The sequence below is a fragment of the Nanorana parkeri genome, unplaced genomic scaffold (genome assembly GCF_000935625.1).
Source record: "Nanorana parkeri isolate BGI_ZX_2015 unplaced genomic scaffold, ASM93562v1 scaffold106, whole genome shotgun sequence".
In the NCBI taxonomy this organism is placed as follows: Eukaryota; Metazoa; Chordata; class Amphibia; order Anura; family Dicroglossidae; genus Nanorana; species Nanorana parkeri.
Window position 1 is genome coordinate 13,823 of NW_017306374.1, and position 25,063 is coordinate 38,885.

General features: G+C 42.6%; 1 protein-coding gene across 1 annotated transcript in view; it reads right to left on the reverse strand.

Annotated features, from left to right (window-relative positions):
- Positions 1 to 25,063, reverse strand: part of LOC108784256 (collagen alpha-1(XXIV) chain-like) — a gene marked incomplete at its 3' end in the record, with an annotated part of 73,391 nt that overhangs the window by 10,646 nt on the left and 37,682 nt on the right. Inside the window, exons 8-11 of the mRNA XM_018553012.1 lie at positions 18,517 to 18,561; positions 9,694 to 9,747; positions 2,963 to 3,007; positions 271 to 324 (exon numbers count right to left, since the gene is read on the reverse strand). Of these exons, the coding sequence (XP_018408514.1) occupies positions 271 to 324; positions 2,963 to 3,007; positions 9,694 to 9,747; positions 18,517 to 18,561 (198 nt within the window). The remainder of the gene's footprint in view (positions 1 to 270; positions 325 to 2,962; positions 3,008 to 9,693; positions 9,748 to 18,516; positions 18,562 to 25,063) is intronic.

Sequence of the window (25,063 nt, forward strand, 5' to 3'; positions counted from 1 at the left end):
GGGGGGGGGGAAATGTGGTATTGTTCGCGTTTTGTGGTACACAATCTGGAAACTGCACCGTTTCATTACAAAAACTCACTGTATGTAACATAATTTGCTGAGAAATGTTCTACTGACAACATCGATACCAAACTCTCCATTTACTTTAGTTGCACCAAAAAGCAAATATGTATATCGGCCCCAAGACTCTATAGACAGCACATTCTGACATCCCATTGGTGACAGATTTTGTAAGTTCTTCTAGTTTTGAAATAAGAAAAATAGACCTACTCGTTCTCCTTCAGGTCCGGGAGGTCCTGGCACCCCAGGTATTCCTATAAAGCCCTTAAAATAAATAGAGAGGGTTTCTTTTATTACAAGTTTAAACATACAAACACAGAACAGTCAACTATCTCAGACACTAAAACAACTCTGATTCTTTTAAGAGAGGAGGATCTTGTCAAACTCTAGTGGAAAATATAGAATGGAATATACAAGTCATGCATGAATATGACCTGGAGGTATTTAAAGTCACATCTGCTGGCTGAGCGGGGCTGTTCATGTGTATCATTCTTACAAGACACTTGTTGGAAACAGAATCTTTTTGCCCGGCGATGTCTGCTGTGGTTTCAGAGCTGCCAGGCCCAGAGACCAAAATGAGAGGTTATTCGTCACTTGTAGTAAAACTTCCCCTTGACAAATATGTTACTAAGCTTCTGGATTCACAATAATCCCTCTGACATCACTCCCTCTGTCTGCTTTTGATTGTTGTGTTTGCACACGCACAATTTAGATTTGCCACAACTTGCTTGAGTTTCCGTTTCTGATGTGCGGCTAAGTAATCCCTCAAATTGATAGATTAGTTGTACAGTAAATGCGGCAAGGTGCAATGTTTAATAAAAGTAATCTAGGATTTACTCATTCCGTGAAAGATTACCCAGCACAGTAATGGGTTTTGGGCTTGTAATACGTGAGTAGCCATAGCTAGTTTGGAGCACAGACATTAGAAAAATCTGATCTAGTCCAAAAAAACTTTCCTATGGGATCCAATGGCAAAGATTTCTAAATATAATATATTATCAAGTTGTCGGTGTCCAAAATGAAGGAAGGTGGTGGGTTTAATAGGCAGGCTAGCTGTTCTCCTAAACTAGACACCCTGTATTAAATTAATTGGCAGCCAATGGGAGTCATGTTGTGTCCGTGTCCACCCACTCCTCACCCTCCGAAATACATCATCTTGACTCAAGCACAGAACAGAATGCTTATATTGGATAATGGGAGAAGAGGTCTTTTAGTTCTTAATTTAAGCCTGCTCAGCTGCAACATAATGAAATTAGACCCCCTCTCCCACTTATCCTATTCTGTTTCAGCTGCCTATGCCTGTTAATGCACTGAGCGAACAACCCTGAAGTCAGGAGAACAACAAGTGATCATATGGGGGGAAAAAATGAGGGATCATATTTTTTTCCATTGAGTATGATTAGCCATGGGGTATGTGCAGAGGTTTCTGTGTCTTAGGACACACCATAATTTACCAAGTGCCATGGGCAAGTTCAGGTTTTGACTGTTTTATATTTGTAGATTGGCAAAAAGCAGTCTGATAAACCATTCACTCCAGTGCCTGGCTCCTAACCCAGAGAGGGTTGTGTGAAAGGCTATGAGAGATTACCTGCCATAAATATCCAAAGCAAATGATCCAACTGACCACTGTAACACTCAGGTTAGGATTGGGTTGCTTAGGAGTAGAGGAGGTGATTACACTTTTCCATTTTGATCCTTGCCTCGAATCAAAGAAGGAAGGTCTTATCTGCATGTGTATTGGTTAGGCAGAGTTTGGCTGAGATTATTATTATTATACAGGATTTATATAGCGCCAACAGTTTGCGCAGCGCTTTACAATATAAGGAAGACATTACAATCACAATACAATTCAAGACTAGATGATAAGGAGATGCTCCTATTTTCTGTTTCTGGGTTGGAGATCTGCTCAGAGATGGTTGTAATATACAATAAAATACTTTTTTAATACATATGGACAACTTCAACGTGTTTGGCAGCATCTGAGGCCACTTCATCAGGCATGGTGTGTCCCAATTTCTTGTTAATGCTGCTAGTGTGCTAAAAAGCAGGTCCTGCCTTAGACACCACAAAACGATCCATCAATGAATTCATAAAGTCTTTTGTGATATATTACAACCCCCTTAGAGCATATCTTCAACCCACAACCAGAGAACAGGAATGCCACGGCCACACTCCACCTGACAATACAGTGATTTTTTTTCATTTAACACAGACATCCCCATATATAAAGAGTGTCCGACACCACCACTCAACCCAATCCAAGGGTCACCCCATGGCGTAGACAGCGACCAGCATATAGATCTGCATAGAGACATAGAATAGTGTGAGAACCGGTTGGTGACCACAAAGATGTGAATGCACATTCTTATCTCTGTTGAAAATGTATTTTATAACCCCAACACTGCGGCACTTAGTGCGGTCTCTGCTGTCTCTGTTCCCTCATCTTTATACTTCAGGGACTTTTTTTCTGGAAGATATATTTCAGAAGTTTATACCCCTGCTGATTCAGCACAACAGGAGCCTCCACAGTGACAGGTACACTTAAAGCGGTCAGGTGAATGTACAAATTCTCTTGCAGCAATTCTCACCCAACTTGCCAAATCTTCCTTCAACGCTGACAGCCTCGGTTACACAAAATGCTTGAGGCAGGAAATGTCACTGCTTTCTTCACGTTTTTTATGTACTTCATTCATTGGGAAATATAAACGTGATCGCTTTGTCTTGCAAGCCTGCGCACCTCTTTAATAATGTTTGCCTTTATGTAAATTGCGTGTTGTGGGGAAAGATCGCTGACGCTTGGGAGCCAGTCACCAATCAGGAGCTGCGATCAGTCACACTTTGTTGTACATTCATCACATCATTACAGCTCTACACATCACAAGCCAAAAATGCAGTGACTTACTCTAACCCCTTTAGGGCCTGGGATTCCTTCTGGTCCAGCTAAGCCCTGTGATAAAGAGAGAGAGATGTTAGTTCCCCATTGAGACGCCTCTGTTATCGTCTCCTGCATACAATGCGTGGAGTTTTTGTGTTTTGCCTCTAGTAATGAATTTCTTCACCGCTAACCCGCAAACAGCGTCATCGTTATTTGTGAGTTGACTGAGTTGTGAGTTGTGAGTGAGTGGGCATTAATGTGGCAGATGAGGTTTAATGTCGATAAATGCAAAGTAATGCACTTTGGAATTAAAAATAAACAAATGGGTTATACAATTATGGGTATGCCGCTGGGGAAGTCAGAAATGGAGAAGGATTTGGGGGTCATTGTAGACCACAAACTGAAAGGTAGTTTGCAGTGCCAGGCTGCTGTAAACAAAGCTAGCAGGGTCTTGTCCTGTATTAAAAAGGGGATGTATTGCAGGGACAAGTCTATAATTTTGCCACTTTATAGATCATTGGTTCGACCTCATCTGGAGTACGCGGTCCAGTTCTGGTCACCAGTACTAAGAAAAGATGTCCTTGAGTTGGAAAAAGTCCAGCGAAGGGCAACCAAACTAATTAGGGGTATGGAGGACCAGAGCTACGAGACGAGGCTACTAAATTTAAACATGTTCACATTAGAGGTGAGGAGATTAAGGGGGGATATGATTTCCATGTACAAAATGTTTAATGGTGGTAGCAACATTAGCGATAAACTGTTTAAAATTAACTCCGTTACAAAAACTAGAGGCCATCACCTAAAATTGGTGGAAAAAAAATTCCAGCACAAGGGGCGAAGGGGGTTCTTCACAGTAAGATCAGTTAGGGTCTGGAACTCACTGCCACAGGTGGTGATTTCAGCAAATAATGTGGAATTGTTCAAGAAACTTTTGGACGATTTCTTAAGGGACCGTAATATACAGGGGTACAGGTACTCCTAGAATGAGATCCTAATAGGTTGGACTTGATGGACTAATGTCTTTATTCAACCTCAAATACTATGTAACTATGACTGAAGAGAAAGGCATGCTGCTTTGGTTTATCTAATGTGGAGTAGTTAGGTATCTCACATGTAACAAATTAATAAGAGTTAACGCCGAGCGCCAAGAATGTCCTTTCGCTTAATTGTAATTATTTCATTAGGAAGAATGCAGTATCGTTAACCCATTCAGCGCCTCTAATTAGAAAACATGCAGAGATTGTTTGATAAGAAAGTTGCATTGCTCCAAGCAACAAATTGAGTATTAGTTAAAAACAAAAAAATGACAGCTGGAAACTAATTGGCTGCTGTGGACAACATTATTTCCTCTAGTCCCATTAGGTCAGGGGTAGGCAAACTGTTGCCCTCCAGCTGTGGTGCAACTACAAACCCCATTAGGCACTGCAAGACTCTGACCGCCACGAGCATGACAACCAGAGACAAATGAATGATGGGATGCTTAGTTTCATCAAAGCTGGAGGTCCGGAGTTTGCCTACCCCTGCAATAGGTCCGCCAGGCATACATAACACAGCATTAAAAGTGCATTTTTGGACAGAGTCAATGCACCAGAAATGCAATATTTTTAATGCATCTTAAAGTAGACGTGTCATGACAGAAGTTCACTGCATGCTGATGGTGCAAAGTGTGATAAGTGCTGCACTCTGCTAAAAATCTCTCACACATTGCAGTTCTGGTCTATTTAAAGAGACCCTGTCACACCAACTTAAAAAACTACAGGTGAAAGCACAGAAAAAAACATGTTTTTTAAATGCTTACTTGCAGTGTTTTTCCCTTCCATAAATTATGTGTAATTGACTTACAATGTGTCTTTGGCTTCAAATTTAAAGGAGAACTATGGTGTCAGGGCTTTTCCCCATAGTTCTCTTAGGGTTCTGCCCCTGCCCTTACATCCCTACATACCTTGTATCTGCCAAGGGAGAAGAGAAGGTGAATACTCCATTCACACAGGAACAGTTGTCTGTACGTATTCAGCCGGCCAAATACGTGCGGAGCCCTTCTAAACATAAACAACAATGCACTTTAATGTGCATTGTTCAGGCTTTTGCGGTGGCCGCGCAGTACGAAACCGTTCGGCCCGCAAAATAGTACAAGCGCGATATTATGGCAGATTCTGCACGTTCGTGGCTATATAATAGCTGCAAATCCGTGCAGATAAAAAACATTTGCGTTTTCATCCCACGCAGTCTTCTGCACGGAAAACCGTGTGGGAAATGCAAATAATATATGTGAATGGAGCTTTAGTCTGCTAGGGGCTGTTGATATCATGTCCGACATGGCAGCTCCCAGAAGCTGTCTTTGCCCCCCTCCATCCTTTGTGGTTCTATTCTCCGACCCCTATATCAATCAGGTCACAGTAGTGATGTAGGTGTCAGCAGAAGGAACTAACGAGCACTAGGGGACACAGGAATCTAACACCCCCAGAATTGTTGCATGCTGAAGAATCTGATAGAGGCTTCAATGGAACAAAAATTGGCCTGGCCAAAAGTCACCACCTGGATTTTGGGCAGTGTTATGATCTGGGGTTGCTTTAGTTGGTCAGGTCTAGGTTCAGCAATGTTATGTCCCCCAAAAAATTAGCTGCCTGCCTGAATATACTGAATGACCAGGTTTTTCCATCAATGGATGGCTCATTGGGCATATTCCAAGATGACAATGCCAGGATTCACTGTGCTCAAATTGTGAAAGAGTGGTTCAGGGAGCACGAGACATCATTTTCACACATGGATTGGCCACCACAGAGTGCAGACCTTAACCCCATTGAGAATGTTTGGGATGTGCTGGAGAAGACTTTACGCAGTGATCCGACTCTCCCATCATCATTACAAGATCTTGGTGAGAAATTAATGCAGCTCTGGACAGAAATAAATGTTGTGACATTGCATAAGCTTATAGAAACAAAGCCACAGCGAGTGCGTGCCGTATTCAAAGCTAAAAGCGGAACAACACAAATATTAGAGTGTGTGAGCATTGTTTAAACGCCACAGCCTACCTGAGTATTGTTTCTGACCATGTTCATCCCTTTCTGACTACAGTGTACCCATCTTCTAATGGCTACTTCCAGCAGGATAATGCACTATGTCACAAAGGTTACATAATCTCAAACTGGTTTCTTGAACATGACAATGAGTTTACTGTACTCTAATGGCCTCCACAGTCACCAGATCTCAATCCAATAGAGCACCTTTGGGATGTGGTGGAACGGGAGATTCGCATCATGGATGTGCAGCCGACAAATCTGCAGCAACTGGGTGATGTTATCATGTCAACATGGACCAAATTCTCTGAGGAATGTTTCCAACACCTTGATGAATCTATGCCATGAAGAATTAAAGGAGAACTATGAGGTGAGTGAAAATCACTCATCCTCATAGTTCAAGCCGACGTGTGACAATGAAACTGTCACAGGCCGGCTCTATAGATCGGGAAGTGAGAAAACGCATACCGTCGCTGGCTCACTTCTCTATCATTTTCCTGCAGAGAGCCGTGACTGTCACTCACGGCTCCCTGCAGGGATTTCCCCCCTTCCTGCTCAGATCTTCCAACGCTGACTGGAGGACCAGAATGGGGAGGGGGCTGGCACAGCTGGCCCTGCCTCTAGATAGGCAGAACCACCCTTCATTCACGCAGCTGGGTGGATCTCGACAGTAATGTCGGCATCTGTCCCGGGTGCGGCGGTCTCAGTATACCGCTAGCTGTAGCTTGCGATATACTGAGCTTTGGGTCATGGGAGGACGCTAGTATATGTCCTCACGTGACCCTGAAGAGAACTATGGGGAAAAACACTGACCCCATAGTTCTCTTTTAAGGCAGTTCTGAAGGCAAAAGGGAGGTCCAACCCGGTACCAGCAAGGTGTACCCAATAAAGTGGCCGGTGACTGTATATAGATCTATAAATTCTACCTCTAGCAGTAATTTTTTTCCAGGCAGGTCTGTGGGTCTGTACAGGCTAACTGAACAATGGTTTCATGTGACTAATTGTATCTCAGCCGTCATTTAGCAGACTTGTTGACTGTATATCATTTGGTATAGTCAACAAGTCTGCTAAATAATGACTGAGATACAATTAGTCATATGAAACCATTGTTCAGTTAGCCTGTACAGACCCACAGGCCTGCCTGGAAAAAAGAGCAGTAAAGTGCAATCAATGCAAAATATAAAGAGCAAATATGTCTGGCCTCATATATTGATATAGCTACATAATAATTTACATTAAACGGATCTTGTTTATGTGAATCTGAAGACAGTTAAAATACAATCATTTTCTTTAAATACTCAGCTAATTGTATTGAAAGACAAAAAATGCTGACTGCAACAACCAAATTCCACGCTTCTGGAATAAGTTACAGAAGGAAAATAAACATTTGCAATGGGTAACATCACTGCTTCCTCTGTATACTTCTGTTTAAAAATAAGCAATGCAGTCATTTACACTGACAACGGCTAAGATTAAGCTGAACTCCAGGCACAAAAACTATCTAAAAAAAACATTGTTTCGGACTCTTAAGCTGTTCTGCGTCTGTTAGCATCTATTTCCTTTTCCTTTTTTTGTCTGTCTTTTTTTTTCATTATGCTCGCACACGTGACCGGTTTAGTGCATTGATGTTGGACAGAAAGTCTTCTATTTATATAGATAAGGAGGAGATCACAACAAATGTTTGCTGCAGACATAGGTGGATCCCTATGCCAGAACATTGCAATATGTACAAAGGATATCAATCCACTTTGTGTACAACAAATGGCTTTATAAGCCCAGTTGTTATTTTGTAAAAGTAGCAGTGTTATCATCGCTGTGCTGTACATAGCCTGTGCAGGGAGCAGAGCTGTTGGAGGGGCCCAGTAGGGCGAGAGATCCAGCACCCAGCACCTTTCTTTTATTCAGCAATAAAACCTGAAAGGAGATCTAACTCTTCCCCACTCTATCCAAAGCTAATGATAAACATTTTGGTCTAGTTACACTTTAAGCATTTACTTTTTTTTTTTAAATTCTTTATTTTTTATTTTTGAGCAAACAATTTACAGTAAACATATAACACACATACATTTGATTAAAGGTGCCGTACAGGTATAAACACCAGCATTTACTTTTTTATTGCAAACCATTTTATGTTTTTGGGCTTCTAGCAGTTGTAAATAGGAGAACCTTATTCAAACCTCCTGGATCGCATTCTTCATCTCACAGGAGGAGAACTGAGGTCCCATATCCCCCGAGAGAAAAACAAATGCAACTGAAGAGAGCCAACGATGAATCTGCTAATCATCAAATTAACGCCAGACAGGTTCACGCAATATCAGATTCAGAGGAAAAATTAATTCCAGATAACCAAAGCACACAGAGAGAGAACTGAATGGAGCTACTTTCAGGGAGTTCACATAAGGCTGACAACCGGCCTCTTCTGTTTTCTAAATTAAAAGGGTCAGTCCATCCAAAAGTGATGCTTTATTTGTAGCAGGGTCGAGTTATTGGCCTTAGTCTCCATTCACATATAGCGTTTGCGCTTTCGTGCACAGTTTTCCGTGCCGAAGACTGCATGGCGCGAAAAAGCTAAAATCTTTATGTCTGCACGGATTCCGCTCGTTTGTGGCTATTACTATAGTAGTAGCACCAGTAAGACCAATCGATCCGTGCAGCGTGCATGGCCCTATTGGGCCGTTCCCGGGAAGGACAGGTGCTGCGTGTGATTGTACGCAGCAGCCTGTTCTTCTCTATGGGAGGGCGCGGCCGTACGCTCACCTAAGCTGCAAATGGATGGATGGATCCTGTCTGCGTCCGAGCACAGACACCCGCACGGATGTGCAGTTTGGATGAGCGTATGATGGCGTACGGCCGTATCCTCCCATAGAGAAGGACAGGGGCTGCGTACAATCAAACGCAGCACCTGTCCTTCCCAGGAATGGCTGAATACGGCCGCACACACTGCACGGATCTGTACGGCCGCACTCTACGTTGTGTGAATGAGGCCTACAGGGGTACTTTGCTTGTGTTTACGAGGAGCCTCACCAAAGTCATTGTGACCTATTTAACTTTTTTTGACCATCTCCAATCATGACCCATTAATAAACTGAATCCAACACCTCAGTCACACATGTTGCTGCAATAAAATCTTAGCCTCCATTCACATATAGCGTTTGCATTACCCGCGCGTCACAAAAACGCTAAAATCTCACAAATGAGTGCTGGCCGAGGATCAGATGAATGAGAACACCTTCCTAGCAACCAATTAGTTTCCAAATGTGATTTCTGAGTTTCGGAGTTGATAGGGAACATGAACCCTGACCGGTTAGAAATAATGTTTTTTGTTACCGTATTATTCATACACTAGGACAGTGGCAGGCAAACTCTGGCCCTCCAACAATGGTGAAACTATAAATCCTATCATGCATCCACCTCTGGAAGTCATGCCTGTGGCCAGGGCCATCCCTACCTTTTTCACTGCCTGCGGTGTCCAGGAGAAGGCCGGCTGCCTCATTATGGGGACACCCCTGCCTGTGGCTGTCAGAGTCTTGTAGTGCCTAATCAGATTTGTAGCTGCACCACAGCTGGAGGGCCAGAGTTCACCTACCCCTGACCTAGAAGGTTATCTTATCCCCTTTATGGCCAGAACAAATGATCTCATTTGGCAGAGTGTAGATTGGACTGTGGGAACGTTTCTTTGCACACTCTGTGTGGCCCGTTGATCACTTGTCAGCCAATAACAGTTAAGCACAGTTACTGCACCTGCCTGCCAGGGTAACCCGGTGCCCCTGCATGGCCATCTATGCCAGGAAGTCCCTGAAAAAAAAACAAAAAACAAAATTAAAGATAGGGAGCAACAATAAATATACTTTGTTTTATAGCTCTGGTGTAGACAAATAATAAAAACACTTCCATAAATATCAAACGTTTTTACGATCCATCACTGGATCTCTGTGCAACACAGGCAGATCATGGCTGGTGGAAAGGGCCGCAGGGTGTTGTACATAGCTTCCTGAAAACATCACAGCACCCCTCCTCAGTACTCCTCTAAAGAGCCCTCAACCCTGATGCAAGCAATGAACAAGGAGTTATGCTGAGGGGCGGGCTTCCGATGACCGCAATGCCGAACGGGCAGTGTGTGCTTGCGCACACCGGCCCGTCCGGCTTTTATCTTACGAACATGCTACGCACCCGCCGAACATCGTACGATGCTCGGCGGGTTTTTGAACATGTTCGTAAGTTTAAAGTCGTGCGACCTTACAGTAGTACAGGTCGCACGGCTTCCACACACCTTACGATAATCGCACGATCGCGGGATTTCCCACGATTATCGTACGATTATCGTAAGGTGTGTGGGCACCCTTATCCAAATACCTTGATGGGTGGATGTCAGTCTGGGGGGGTGGGTGTTCCTAGGCAGGTCGCATTTGAATGAAGGCCATCCTAGTTAAAGCACACATGTGATACTGAGCCTCCATGATTCATCCTCTCATTTCCTGTTTTGGGTATGGGACAGGAAGTAAAAGAAAACTCCCCATGGGAAATGGATTTTAAAAAAAAAGTTGACACGGTTTATAACGCTCCCTTACTTTATCTAAAACTTAAAACATGCTTCGGCTTTAGTTCTACTTTGAGGCCTGTGTCAAAGGCCTTTTGTTCACTTTAAAAAGGTTTTGCGTTCCCTTACAAATCTTTGGCAATGCAATGTTGCAAAAGCTGCTTGAAGCAGGTCGGAAGGAGGTCAACTGCATCCATCAATACATTCTTAATGCTCTTAGAAATGTCTCAAACTGGTAGCCCAAAACCTATTGACACAAGCCTTTAATTAATTGACTGTCCTCCTTCTCTACTTGCAGCGGGCACCTTCTTCCAAAATCTAGGTCACTTACAGCTTGCAGGTGAAACCTGTTATGACAACTGACTAATTGGATACACTGTTCCACAAGCACAGAACTGTGTTTGTGCATTCAAAAATTGCAGCCCACCTGAGAGCCCGCACAGCCCATCTGAGAGCCTGCAGAGATCATTCCCATGGGTATGATGTCCCAAACAGTGTGAAGGGATGGTTTTTGATGTGCCTGGAGCTGCAGGAAGAAGCATGTGGGTAGCCTATGTGAGTCTATGGAGGCACAGGAGCTGTGCGCCCTTACGCTGCAGCTCTGAGTTTTGATAGTTGCACACAGTGTACTTGGACGCAAATATGATGGATGCAGGTCCCTACATTGTCTGTGCATGGCTGTCAAACCTCAGACCACACAGCTCCTGGGTCTCCATACTTACATGAGCTTCCCGCACGCTCCTTCCCAGAGCTCCTGGCACTAGAGTTGACACCCATCAGGTTTTTCACTCGGACAGTCCAGTTTTGGAGTCTAGTGTTTGGGTGTACAGCCAGAGGACACCCAGACACAAGACACTCAATGCCAACACCGGTGCTTTAAATTGTCTGACAGATGTCGCTGCCAAGATCACACCAAGCGCGATCTTGGGAAGCCGCATCTGCCTGCAACCTGAATGTTCTTCTGAGCTGTGGGCAGCTTTCACCTGTTAAAGGTGCCCGCAGCTCAGAGGAAGATCCGGTTTCAGGCAGATGCCGTTAACACTAGACCACGCTTGCAGGGGAGCTTGGCAGCTGTCATTGCCTTCTCCTCCTCATCCTCCGTCTCCCCAACACTGTGTTGCCCGCCTGCGGACCCCTGGTGAGACACCAGAGCCCAGGCAGCCCACCTGAAAGTGCACCCAGCCCACCTGAGTACGTGGCTAGCCCACCTGAGAGCCGCACAGCCCATCTGAGAGCCCGCACAGGCCACCTGGAGACCTCAGGGTACGTAACTTCATATTATTTTGTATTGCTGTATAATGTATTGCTGGAATTTGTACTCCTCTATAGACGGTCTCCTTGCCCCCTCCCCTGGCTGTTTCTTCTTGTTCTTTCTCCTGGCTGCCCCTCGATCTTTCCACTATTTTATCCACACAAAAAACAAAATTCAGTGTTCGGGTTTTACTTGAAGAAAAGGTGGCAACCCTACTTGGCACAACAACGGGCCCTTCAAGCTGTACAGAGCAATATGTGTGAATAAGACCTTAGACAGGCCATTGTATGCTGTGATTTTATCCAACAATAGGCGCAGTTTAGTGTCAGGGTAAAAACTTGGACATGAATTGGCTGTAACTAGTGAATTATGAAATCTGTCTGTGCTAGGTCTCTATCCACTTAATGATATCTGACTTATCTTCATAGAAAAAGGAAACAATCAATTCAAAGCAGAACAAAAAAAACTGTCCGCGTGCACAAGGATCAAGTATGCAGCGATGATGATCTGCTGTCAACAGACAAGATGGCTGCGGAAACTCCCTCAGGGCCTGTTCACACCATATGCGTTCAGGCTGTGCTGGCAATTTTTTTCCAGCACAGTCTGAACACAAGACAAGGCAATTTGCCTTGTCACGAGCAGGCACAGTTCACACCCCTGCATTGTGGAGGTGTGCTCTTAAAAAGAGTAAAGCATTCAGTACTTTTTTAAGCGCACTGCAGTGAGACGCGGTACAACCACATTGCACAGCAGTGTGCAGATAAAACTTAATGAAATGTCACTTGTTCTAGCAAAAAAAATTAAGAAACAGTGCAATGCGCCTCTATTGAGCGCATTGTCACTATCTGTGCACACGCACGTGTGGTTTACCGCAGCTGCTGGTGTGAACAAGCCCTTAATCTGATCGTAACTGCCAGACAAGCATAGTCTACAAGTCACATAAACCTCAGGAGAGAAGCAATGCTAAAAATAACTAAGCATATGTCATCTTTAAATATATAACAATAAGGAAAAGCATAAATTAAACATTTCTCATTGACATGTAGCCAATCTTTTTTTTCCCCTCCTATTTTGCACCATATTAGTGTACTTTTGCACTATATTAGTTCATAAACTACCCAGGAATACTGAGCAATTTTGCACATAAAACCTTTAATCTCTGCCCTTTCTTTCTCTGTGCTTTTAGAGCCCTCATCATAGGCCTGCTCAGTGTCAGCATTGCACAGTTTGCATGTAGCCTGTCAGCATCTGCACTGTAACGGAAGAGAAGGAGTAAGGACAATTAAGGAATCTGATGTGCATGCCAGTTTGATTCAGTGACTTAACTTCCAGGACCATTTAATGATTATTTTTATGATGCAATGCACTGATGTAATGACTGGATAGCACAAACTGCTAGAAGCATTAACCTATGTACGAGCAGGCAGCTAGGTTTAGCTCAGTCCTGGCCACCCCCCAGTTGCATGTGATTTCAGGCAGCTAGTTGTAGAAAGCAGAATGCAAATCTACGGAGGGGGTGTCACTGATGCCTTCCTTGATCTAATTCCTGGTCTTCAGAAAGGCTTTTTACACTGTAGCTAAACTCACATAGGGAAGTGCCTGCTATTAAAAGTTTGTCATTTCTACTAGTTACATTGCAACATATAAATCATCATTGAGTGAGTGAAGCCTGATCTCCTTCATTGTCTGCAGTTATAATGCGGACACAGACAAGCACAATGCAAATAAAGCAATACTGGCAGGAAAAAGAAATAGTCAGAAATGATGAGGTTGCTATATTTGATCGCCATCAATGGATATATTGTACAATAAAAGTGAGAATGTGTTTTGATAGTATAGTTTTCCTTTAAACATTAGAACACTGCAGATTTTAGCACATTTTGCTAAGGCCCGGTGTTCTTCACATGCCCAGGGTGCTTTTTACAGGACTGCTTCCCAGCAATGCCCAGTTGACATTACTTTCAACAACATTTAGGTATGATAAATCTTCCCTCTCATACATGAACACCAGGGAGGAAACATATGTAACGTTATAAATCTGGCAGCATGGTGCTGTGTATAATGTTCTGTTAGACTTGGCATCTCTTTGACTTCCAAAGAACCCTGCCAAGCCACAGCTAATGTGGTTGATTTAATAAGTGAACAGCAGACATGTAAATGGAAAATGAAACACCAAAGCGACAAGCTACTGTTACACAGGATCTCCGGTGAAATGTGCAGGCAATAGGGACGGCTGTATTTTTCTATTAAGTGCTGCCATGTTTACTGGGAGACGCACACAAATACAGGAGCCTAATGTAAACACGCAATGTTAACTGGCAGAACGGCAGAAATGATGCAAAATCAGCAAATATGTTAAGGGGTTTGGGTAATGTAAGTGATGCAAGCAACCGCTCACTGAATGATGTTTTCAAGAATAATAATATACTTTTCCAGCTTATTCTAATGGTTTGTGAATCGTTCCCAGTGTGTATACCAGCACTTTGTGTGTTCAAGTTAACAAGCTCAATCAACCTTTTGCACTTAAACAGGACCAGAGATGTACTCATAATAGGGAAAGTTACAGGTTCTCTCTATAGGAGGTACAACAAACATTATGTGCTGGGTGGACCGGGGGAACTGGGGAAGGTAAATACAGGGTGGTTATTGTGGCTGCTAGAAAGCAAATGTGTTACTTTGCCTAGTATGGATATAGGAAAGGTTCACTTAAAAGGGACTGCATTTGCTCCTCAAGTAACTTAAAGCCCAATTCCATTTTGCAATCCCCCTTGCACAATACATGCTGCTACAAAGGGGGTGCAAAGTAACCCTATAGCTTTACCCTGCATTTACAAAGAAAAGAGTCCCTTTAAAATTGGACTTGAGGCAGCTATAAATGAGACAAATGAATACAGCTCTCTGATCTGATGCATTGTGCCCCGATTATCAGGAAGTTGGGCGGCTGATCATGACCCGTCTCACCGGCTTCCTGATTGCCTGTGAAGCCGGTGTTCTAGCGAAAGATTGGTTAGGAAGCTAGGCTGCTTAGCCACACGTGAAGCCGGCTTCCTAGCCAATCAGGAAGCCAGGAGGCGAGTCATAGCCCACCGCCTGGCTTCCTGATTGGAAAGGAAGCCGGCTCCATGCTCCCTCAGCACTGCCAATCAGAGGGGGATCTCCCTCTGACCGGAAGTTCCGGTATCAGTGGTAAGTATCGGAGCATTTGGGCCAGTACGAGTACTCGCCCAAATACTCGCTATCGGTACCAATACCGATACTAGTATCGGTGCATCCCTACTAATAACCATAGCCATCTAGAAGTTTGTAAACTTTGAAGATGCCCATAGGATGGACTTCCTCTATGCACTGAAACAATTTTACTCAGCCCTGTGAATATGCACTTCATTGTGTCACCAGATTAATTAAGCCTGCAATGTGAAATACAACTCAACATCTGAAAAATTTTACATCATTGTTACTTGCTAGAAGCAATGCATGATGGGATATGTAGTCTTGAGAAATTGAGATTACATCACACCAAGCAGCAGGGAAAGAGACACAAAGCACACTGGGAATCCAAGAAGCTGGTAAAAATGATGGGCAGATGGAAGGCAGCACTTGCTTCAAAAAAAGGGATTTTTTTTTCAATAAGCTTTGATTGCATTATCAAAAACAACTCTAGCATGTATTCCTATTACAATGCTGATATTATAACAGGAGAGGATATGCTGTGTCTTTAGAACTCCTTTAATAAATTATAAAATGTCTTTTTTTTATGTGCAAGCAGTGTAAGTACCTGAGTTTGACCTAGTATCAGCCTGTTGTAGTCCCTGTGCAGCAGGGCTGGAGTGTGAGAAGAAGCAGCACATGGTGACAATTAGTTCATGTGCTGACAAGAAGCTTGCTGATCTGAGTGCCCATTCACACTGAGCGTTAAATCCTGCAATTTCCGCCGTGATACCGTGCATATCGCGCCGCGCAGAAATCTGCTCGAGGTGAGTGTCGCTCAGTGTGAATGGGGCCTGAGGAGACAGCAGTGACAAAGAAATTAGATCATCACTGTGCTGCTTCTCCTTTCAGTGTCCAGTCACAGTCTGAGGGCGTAGGTTGAATAATGCTGGCCATCAGACTGAGGACATCTAGTGGCAGAAACAAGTAATGGGAGTAAATTTCTGGACTGAAGCTCAATATTAAATCAACAGCTAGCTCTGTTATTTTATGGGTAAATCACCCAACCCAACAGCCATTTGAAGCCCTACTCACATACAATAGTCAAGGAAATTATGCATACACTTGATAAGTCCTGCTGACCTAAATCTCCAGAAGGACCTTTGACACTAAGTTTAGGTGGAAACATCAATCACTTTAAAATCATTTATATGTAATAAATACCGCAGTGCAATGTACCCATCAGTGCACTCATTAAAATAAACTTGATTTAAAGTGTTTAGCCATTAAACATTGTTTCCTGTAAATGTAAGAAAGTGGGCTAAGCACAAGGACACAAATCTGGATTAGCACAAGGACACAAATCTCCCAGCATACATCTGGAAGGCAGTGAGTTACCCAAGCTGCCTGTAACCAGGAAGTGCTGGGAGTTTTTTTTTTTAGCCTAACTCATATCTCATATAAGAGTATATCCAGGTCCCACAGGGTTCCCTTTACATCATTCCAATTACAAATAATAGTTTGTATTTTTTTCCGGTAGCCTAAAATCGTAGGTTTTTCCGGTAGCCTAAAATAAAGTAGAGGTCACATGATCTGACTACCCCTTACAGTCTCTCTCTCGTAGCTCAGGTCGGTGTGACAAGTTAAGCAGTACACATACCTGATATTGTGATGACTTGGGTGTGCTGTTCTTAGACTACAGCAAAGCTCTGGGAGTGCACACCCAACCTGTGGGCCTAGCAAGGGGTGTCTTTTTGCTAAATTTTGAGCAGATTCAGCCAAGAGCTTGGTGATGTACCTTACGTATTTCAGAGGACTACAGGTGGTGGGTTCCTAACATCCAGAAGAACTAGGCAGTGGTTGGACATCATTCAACCCAAAAAGAAGGCAGAGACATGGGAAAGAATGGGACTATTTAAACTGATAAGTGCAAAGACTAAGTTAGGTATGGAACAAAATACATATTTTTAGTAATCAGAGCGACAAGTGGGATTAACTGGTTAATAAATCACTGAGGCTGGAGTTGGCCTTAATATTTATTATACTCAATGTTAGGTTTTTACTCATAAGTCTTTTGAAATTTTGGCTATATGTTGGGGACACCCATGGGACCATAGGTCATCTTTAATAGACAGTATGGCAGGTCTTATGATTCATATCTTCCCATAGGACTGCTGGTCAGATTTGTAACCCAGAATATTAACAAGCACCTTGGTGCTAATTTATTTTATCAACACAGAAATGAGACAGACCACTCCAGGCTATGAACAGCTGCTTGCCAAATCATTTTATTAACGTCTGCCTTGATACTAATTTAAACACACCTCGACTTGTTATAGCACATACTGGAAGACGTTGCTAAAAGCAATTTTAATAAAAACAAAACATATATTGATGTTCAGTGATAATTAACACTAAAAAAAAAACTTGGAATAGTGAAGCATCGGATATGATTTTCAGGAAAGAATATTGTTAGGGGTATGGAGACACCCACCCTAGTCCAGACAGATTTTATTTCTCATGTAAAAAGAGGCAATTTCTGCCAGAAATAATGAAGCTTAAAGTGGAATTCTAAGTTAAAACAAAACAAAAAAAAAGACGTTTTATGCTATTATAACTATTGCAATTCAGCTATAAGCAAATTACCCTCTCCAACAACATAAAAGACTTTAGAAAAAAATGTTTTTCCAGACCATCAAAGAGACTCTGTCACTTTGCCTGTTACGGGCAACATGACAGGTTTTCCGTTAGAAGACCCATATACTCATAGTTACCTTCCCTGTACTCCTTTGCTGTACTGTTTGTTCATCGGTGTTCTGCTTCCTAGCATTGTGTAAACTACACATTGAATTTGAAAGTGGCATGTTCCCTTGTTAAAAGACCCAAAGGTTCTCCTGTTAGAAAACCCACGTGCCCATACTTACCTTCTCTGGACTCTTCCCCCATACTGTTGCTTCATCGGAGTTCTGCATCCTAATATTGTGTAAGCTACAAATCGGAGGCGAAAGTGGCATGTTCCCTTGTTAAAAGACCCAAAGGTTCCCTTGTTAGAAAACCCATGTGCCCATACTTACCTTCCTTGTGAAGGCAGTACTGCTTTCGCCTACCAGACCTACTAGGTCTCATCGAAGCAGGGCTGGGGGTTCCGGTCAGCATGTAAAGTATCACAGAAGTCACTTCATTGTTGGACAAAGCATTGGTAGGAAGATTTGTGCATGGTTTGGTTTAAGGTTCATCAAAGATTTGGAGCCTTAGAGGATACAGATACTGGTAACTTTAGAGCAGGGGTGTCAAACTCAATTTAATCGTGGGCGGCATCAACATTATGGTTGCCCTCAAAGGTAGCTAGTACAGCAAGATTAATGCCAGGGTGATAACTGGACCCATTCGGCAGCTAAGGTGTCCTAAGGCACCTAAGGGTTAGTTTAAATATAAAATGAACATGTTTAACTGGTGTTTATGTGAAACTTCATTTTGGTGAACGTTTGCTTCAAAAGCCTAATTTGCATACCCAAATCTTGCGTCATCTGCTTGACGTTTCTTAACAAATAATGAAACATATAGAAATATAGTTAATATTCTCAAAACTATACCTGAGCAAATCATAGAGGACAAAAATAAAGCCTACCTTCTCTCCCGGTGGGCCTGGTGGTCCAGGATAACCTTTAGAGCCCTGTGGAACAAAAGCATTGTTTAAGATTTTTCACAAGAGGAAATCATTTCTTAGGACCAAAAAAATAAAAAAAAGCATTACATAGTAAAGTAGATCTAAACTTTGGATTAAGTGTGCTCAAGCACTGTGAGGGGAATTTATAAAAACTGCAGCAGACAAAAACTGGAGCAGATGTGCATGGCAACCAATCAGCTTCTCTCTTCAGTCTGTTCAGTTAAGATTTGAAAATGAAAGAGAGAAGCTGATTGGTTGCCATGCACATCTGCTCCAGTTTTTGTCTGCTCCAGTTTTTATAAATTCCCCCCTGTGTATCATACAATGGTGGATCATGCTTGCACAATGTGGGTCAGCGTGGCCCCTTGTAGACACCACCAGGGGAGCATCTGATTGGGTGACAATGCAGCAGCACACTTGGCAGACAGTTGTCACCCCATAACAGGAAGTTATGCTACGTTTAGCTACCATACGCTTGCTTTTCCAGTAAAGGCTGTACTTTCCAAGGCCTCTGAGTTATAAATAGCGATTGTACATACAAACAGACAAGCATTTTGACTTTGAAGATGTATATAACCTGCTCCTGGTTATTCTTTGAAGGTCATGTTGGGTTATCATCAGCCTGAGTTATGAAATTTTCCATGTCTGAAGACATGTGATGCCCTAAAGAATACCAGATATGAAAATGCCCCTCAAGTGTTCAGAAGGCAACCATATTGCTCAGAAACGGGTTATATATCAATACAAAATAGGAATAAGTTACAAATGCTGAGAATTGTCTTGTTAAGGAAAGATGGCATAAAAAGCATCTGGTCCATGATTTACAGCGCTCTCTCTCTCTCTAGAAATTCGTATAGTGCGTCAGTACAAACACGTGGAACAAGATAAGAGGAAACAGACACTTGAACATGTTTTTTCTTTTTTAGTTATCAAAAAGGATTTTAAGGGTACCAGGAAAATAACATATTTACACCATTAATTAGAGGATTCTTGCTTATGGTGGAATGACAATAGTATAACTTGAAGTCCCTGGAATAACTAGTAGTATAGTATAACTGGAAGCAGTACCCATCCACTAAAGGCAGGCGTGACTTTAGAGGGCAGCTAAATATCATATATTCTTCATGGTAATGTATTAGAAGGATAGACCAAAATATTGGTCTTATCGGGAAGGTGGAAGAATATGCAAACATGTTCACTAGAAGTACTAGAACCCAGGGGCATCCTGAGGCCAGGTGTCACCTGGAGCGGATACCGGGTGACAACCCGTCGTGACATAATCGTGCATGCGGATGACGTCACCATGCGCATGCACGTTAATGTGCATGCACTGCCATCTTATTGATACCTGCCGGCGGCCATCTTGGTGATGGACTCTGGCAGAGAGAGGAGGGGATGTTCACCCGGTGTGATAACGTATGCCGACGGGTTCCCTCCTCTCTCCTGAAACTGTCGGGCTCTCGGTCCATGAATGAGTGCCCGACTTTTCAGAGGTGGTTACACCAAAATGACCCTCCAATAGTGCCACCCAGGTGCGGGACGCACCCCCCTTGTGACACCACTGCTAGATCCTTGATGGGCTCAGAGTGTTTTTTCCTTTCCAGACCAAGTGCTACTTTACATGGTATAACAGCAGGCTGGCATCAAGACAAATTTAGATACTTATGACAGTCACATAAAATCGGATAACATTTGTTTTAAAGTGGACCTTTGCACTAAAAAATCAAATTCTACCAATGCATCCCTCTATGTATGATGATTAATAATAATAACAGACATGTCAGGTGTAAAATGCTGTGATTGTGAAATACTTACACTTGCAGAGCATTTACTTCCTGCTTTGAAAGTGCAAGTCACTTGCCAAAGCAATGCACACTGGGATTGCCTTGTCATCAGCAGAGCAATGCTGAGAAATCTCATCTGTATGAGATCTCAGGGAAAGGCATTTTCCTCCCCTGAGATAATGTGCAAGGTCACATGTCTAGTCACATGTGCCAGAAATCGAGGAAGTAAAAGCAGAGCTAGTAAACTGCCCTTAGTAAACAGGGCCACTGTCAGAAGACTGGGGTAGAAAAGATAAATAAGCTATGCAAAGGATACAAAGCCGGCAATTATCTAGAGGTATGTGTTTGTAGATTGCCATAACCAAACATTTCTGAAGGTGTGTGTGTTGTTATTTTTAAAGATATGTGTAAAGGTCAGCGTTAACAGATTCCTGATGCTATCTTCCTCTATTGTTTAAAAGGGGAACTCCATGTCTACACAATTATGCACAATTGCAATGGTCTAGCTTGGCCCAATGTAAGTATGCACATGCCAAGACTGATCGTCCCACAGGGATTCTCTAAAGCATTGTGGTAGCCAGAGCGACTACAGCGTTGACAGCAACCTTCTGGGTTCGGGTCCTGGTAGTGTACTGTGCTGAGCGGTTTCTCATCTGCTCTGAAAGCAAAGGGGGGGTCACCCGCTCAATATTCAGAGAATGTCTAGTACCTTTATCAATGAATACAAGGTGTTCTGATTGGTGTCTGAATGTATGAGGGGCTATGATGTCATGATCAGAGAATGCCTTGTATGGCCAATCAGGTATGGATAGACCAATGTAATTATGCATAATTTATACCTGGAGTTCAGCTTTAACAACCAAATAGAAATACTTGAAAAGTCAATATTTTGCATATATTCTCTATACATTCCAAAGATATTCTAGTGTTTACAACACTTTAAAAATGTAATTCCAAAAGCGGCAATTTCCGAGCATAAGTTATTATGCAAATAGCTGTTAGAAGTTATAAAAGTAACTGCAAGCCAAGAACTGTTTCTCACTATTTTCCTCAGGCTTGACGCTATCTTTCCCTATTGCTTATTACTAAAAGTTCTAAATAAAACCGTTCTTTTGTGACTGGAAATACTTATTTACAGCTGACGTGTGGGAATAGTAGAAGGTTTTTTTTTTTCAATTCTAAATTGATCAAGAATGAACAATAAAGCCATATTGACTTGTTTGAGCTGCCTGACCACCACCATGAAGAAAACATACTAACACTTGGAGGGGACTCCCAGATCGGGTGACTAACAACATGAAACGGTATTACTCTGGGTGCAGAGAAAAAGCTACAGGTGAAGTAGAGCACCCTTCTAAAAATAACCTCTGTGTCCTTTACTCTGCCAAGCATTCTTCCTTAAAATAATGAATCCTCAAAGCTCAACAAGCTAATTATATCACCACTAATAAATCCAAAACCCTATCTAAAGTTCAGGATAGAGTGAGAAAGGGTTAAGACCTTTGTATAGGTTTTAATATGGTCTCTCACTGGGGTGATTCATCCCTCTATCTGTCTTGAGTTATCATAGTCACTGGGGAAAAAAAAGTGGTAGGAATTCTAAAAAATGTTACCTAAACAGGAGGGAAGGACTAATCTTCCAATCGGGCATTGGTGGAAACTACCACCATAGCAACCCACTATGCTGCTATGGGGCCCGGGGCTGAGGAAGGTCTGGTCAGGACCAGGAGAGGTGTTTTTCCTCTTGCTGCCTGCCCTGATCTATTGCCACCTCCCACCATCAGCCTACAAGCTGTGTAGGGGACAGAATCATCTTCCCTCGAGGCAGCAGCACAAACACTGCAAGCAGTAGTAGGTGCAGCTGCTATGGGGAGATGCCACTGTAGACCTCTGAGAGCTTAGGAAGGCCAGTAGGATGAAAGCTGAGAAAGCTACTGTAACAAAACATGTGGAAGCTTAGGTATGTGAGTGTGCGGGCATGGGGGTGGTGTGTTAGACTGTGTGTGTGTTTCATCTGTGTTAGTGTGTATATAATGTCACTGGTGAAAACTCATTCCTCCTACTACCACCAATGCAAGGGGACATTCTTCCCCCAACTGGCCACCAAAGTAAAGGGGTATTCTTCCTTCTACTGACAATGTAATGGGGCATTCTTCCTCCTACTGACCCCAACATAAAGAGTGATTCTCCCTTCTACTGACCCCCAATGTTAAGGGGCATTCTTCCTCCTACTAACCACCAATACAAGGGAGCATTCTTCCTCCTACTGACCACCAATAGATGCAAGGAGGCCGTCTTCCTCAACTTGACTATCAATTCAAGGAAGAATTTTTATCCTATGGCAACCATGCAAGGGGGCTTTAAAAACAATTTTTTTGGTAAATATGCTGTAGCTCATGCCCTATACCACATGACTGTGGCAGATAGAATGTAGTTCAAAGGCATTTTTTGCTTCCCTTCTGCTTGGCGAATGGGCCCTTTAAAAGGCCTAGACCATTCCCAACTGAAACATCATTTGCAATTGCCCTCTAGTCCATTTACAAGGTCCTCCTGCTGGTTTCCATACCATGATGTGCCACTCCCAAAGAGAGTGAGGAAGCCAGGTTTTTTAGTAGTCTTTCTGCAAAGATTTGACACACCCCCTGCTGAGTTAGCTAGAGCTCTCCAATCACAGGGAGCATGAGATTTGCTTATTGGAAAGCTCTGACTCAGTAGGGGGTGTGTCAGACCTCTGCAGAGAGACCACTGCTTCCGCACAGACAGCAAGGGTCCTTCTCTGCAACATTCTGACAGGGGACAGCCTCTTCTACCCAGGCTGTGGCTGCTTTGTAAAGAAGATGAACTGAATATTAATCTGAAATAACAAAAAAAAAAATGTTTTTAACATGCGATTGAACGCACTGTGTATGTAACATGAACACACACCATAGCTCATTATCGCACAACGATGTACCTGAAATTTATTTCGCTGATTTAAACTAAACGTTTGGCCATTAAAACAAACAGTAAGGTGCAGTGCCTTTTTTCTTAATCCTTACACTGGGGATACCCCCGCACTGCAAGGGTTAGGTGCTCGTTTTGGTCTAGGAAGGAAAAAAACAAAGTTATATGTGATCCCCTGAGCCGGCTTGCTCTTAGACCGCTCCCTACAGCCTCTTTCCCCCTCCGCTCCAGTGGTCTTAGGTCTGTGAATCATCACGTCCAATACACTGTGTATAACAAGGAGACAGGCTGGAGGGAGTGCTGTCACAGCCTGCTGTCTCTGAGGATCAGGTGAGTATATCTTTGTTATCTTCCTTCCTAGACCAAAATGCGCACTTAACCCTTGTAGTGCGGGGGTAGCCCCTCTGCAAAAGTTAAGGAGTTCTGCCTTTAAGCTGATCTCTTATTCATGTATACTCAGAAACACAGAAAAGTACATACATTCCCTATAAGAAATTATCTTTCTCATGTCTGAGCATTTTGCCTGTGCTAAAGAATGCAGCACAATGCTTGTTAACTCTACTTGTAAGGACAAGGACTAACAGAGAGATAACAAAAAAGACTGCCTAACACTTTTCAGTTACTGAGAAATAACTGTCTAAAAACAGATGCTCGGCATATACAACATGTCATAAACACATGGACAATAATGGAGTGGAGAAATGATCATAAAGGGAAGAGCTATTTATAGACCGTCCAGATTTGGATACACCCAGACAAACAAAACAGAGTCTGCTAATATGTAATTGGCCGCAAATGTTAACATAAACACGTTCAAAAGCAATATCGTGGTCATTAACATTCCTGAACCCTGCCTTTACATGCTCGCTCCGTGTTACCTTTGCGTACTGGAAAGTGATTTGTCATGTCACCTTTTATCTTGACACTCCTACCAACAGAACAAATTATTGTATCCCAAGAACGACACACGCAGTGCGGGTTATGTACAAACATCATGCAACTTTGTATTTACCCAGGGCAACTAATCACATCTCAATATTCACTTAGAGATCAGATAGTCAAGTAGACTGATTGTGAACATGTCTCTCATGGGCACTAGAACCGAATCTGATTGGCAGCCAGAAGAAGCCACGCAGGAGAACGTCACTTTGCCTTTTACACAAAATGCTTATTTGTTTATAGGCAGATTGACATTAACTTAAACAGTATCTATGGTCAAATACTAAAAATAAATATATATTTCTGTATCGAATTTCCATAAGTTCTATCCCACATCCTAATAACTAGGAATGCACCGATACCGCTTTTTCAGTATCGAATATGAGTACCGATACCGAATACTGATACCAGCTGGCATGGGCAGCAGGAGGTTGTAATCTAAGCAGCTGAAGCTGGGTATAAACGATTAGAATTTAGTTCAGAAAAAAAATTGTTTTTGAAATGTTCATAACAATTAATGGGGTCAGATTCAAGTGATGAAGAACATCGAAGGGCCAGAATGGAATTTTTTTCTTGAACAAATCAAATTCTAATATAAAGGTGGGTCTGGAAACTCCATTTATTTCCAAAACAGAATGCTGAAATCAAATGACATTTTGAAGGGCATTCTTAAAGTCCTTGATGGCATTATTGAATGTTCTGATTAGATTTTTTTTATAAGCACTAGTACGAAAACCTACCAGTTTAGGTCCTACCATCTATCTTGTGAGAAGGTGAACTAACCCTTTAAGGTGAGAGAAGCTACCTCCAAGCCTGTTCTCAATTTACACATATATATATAT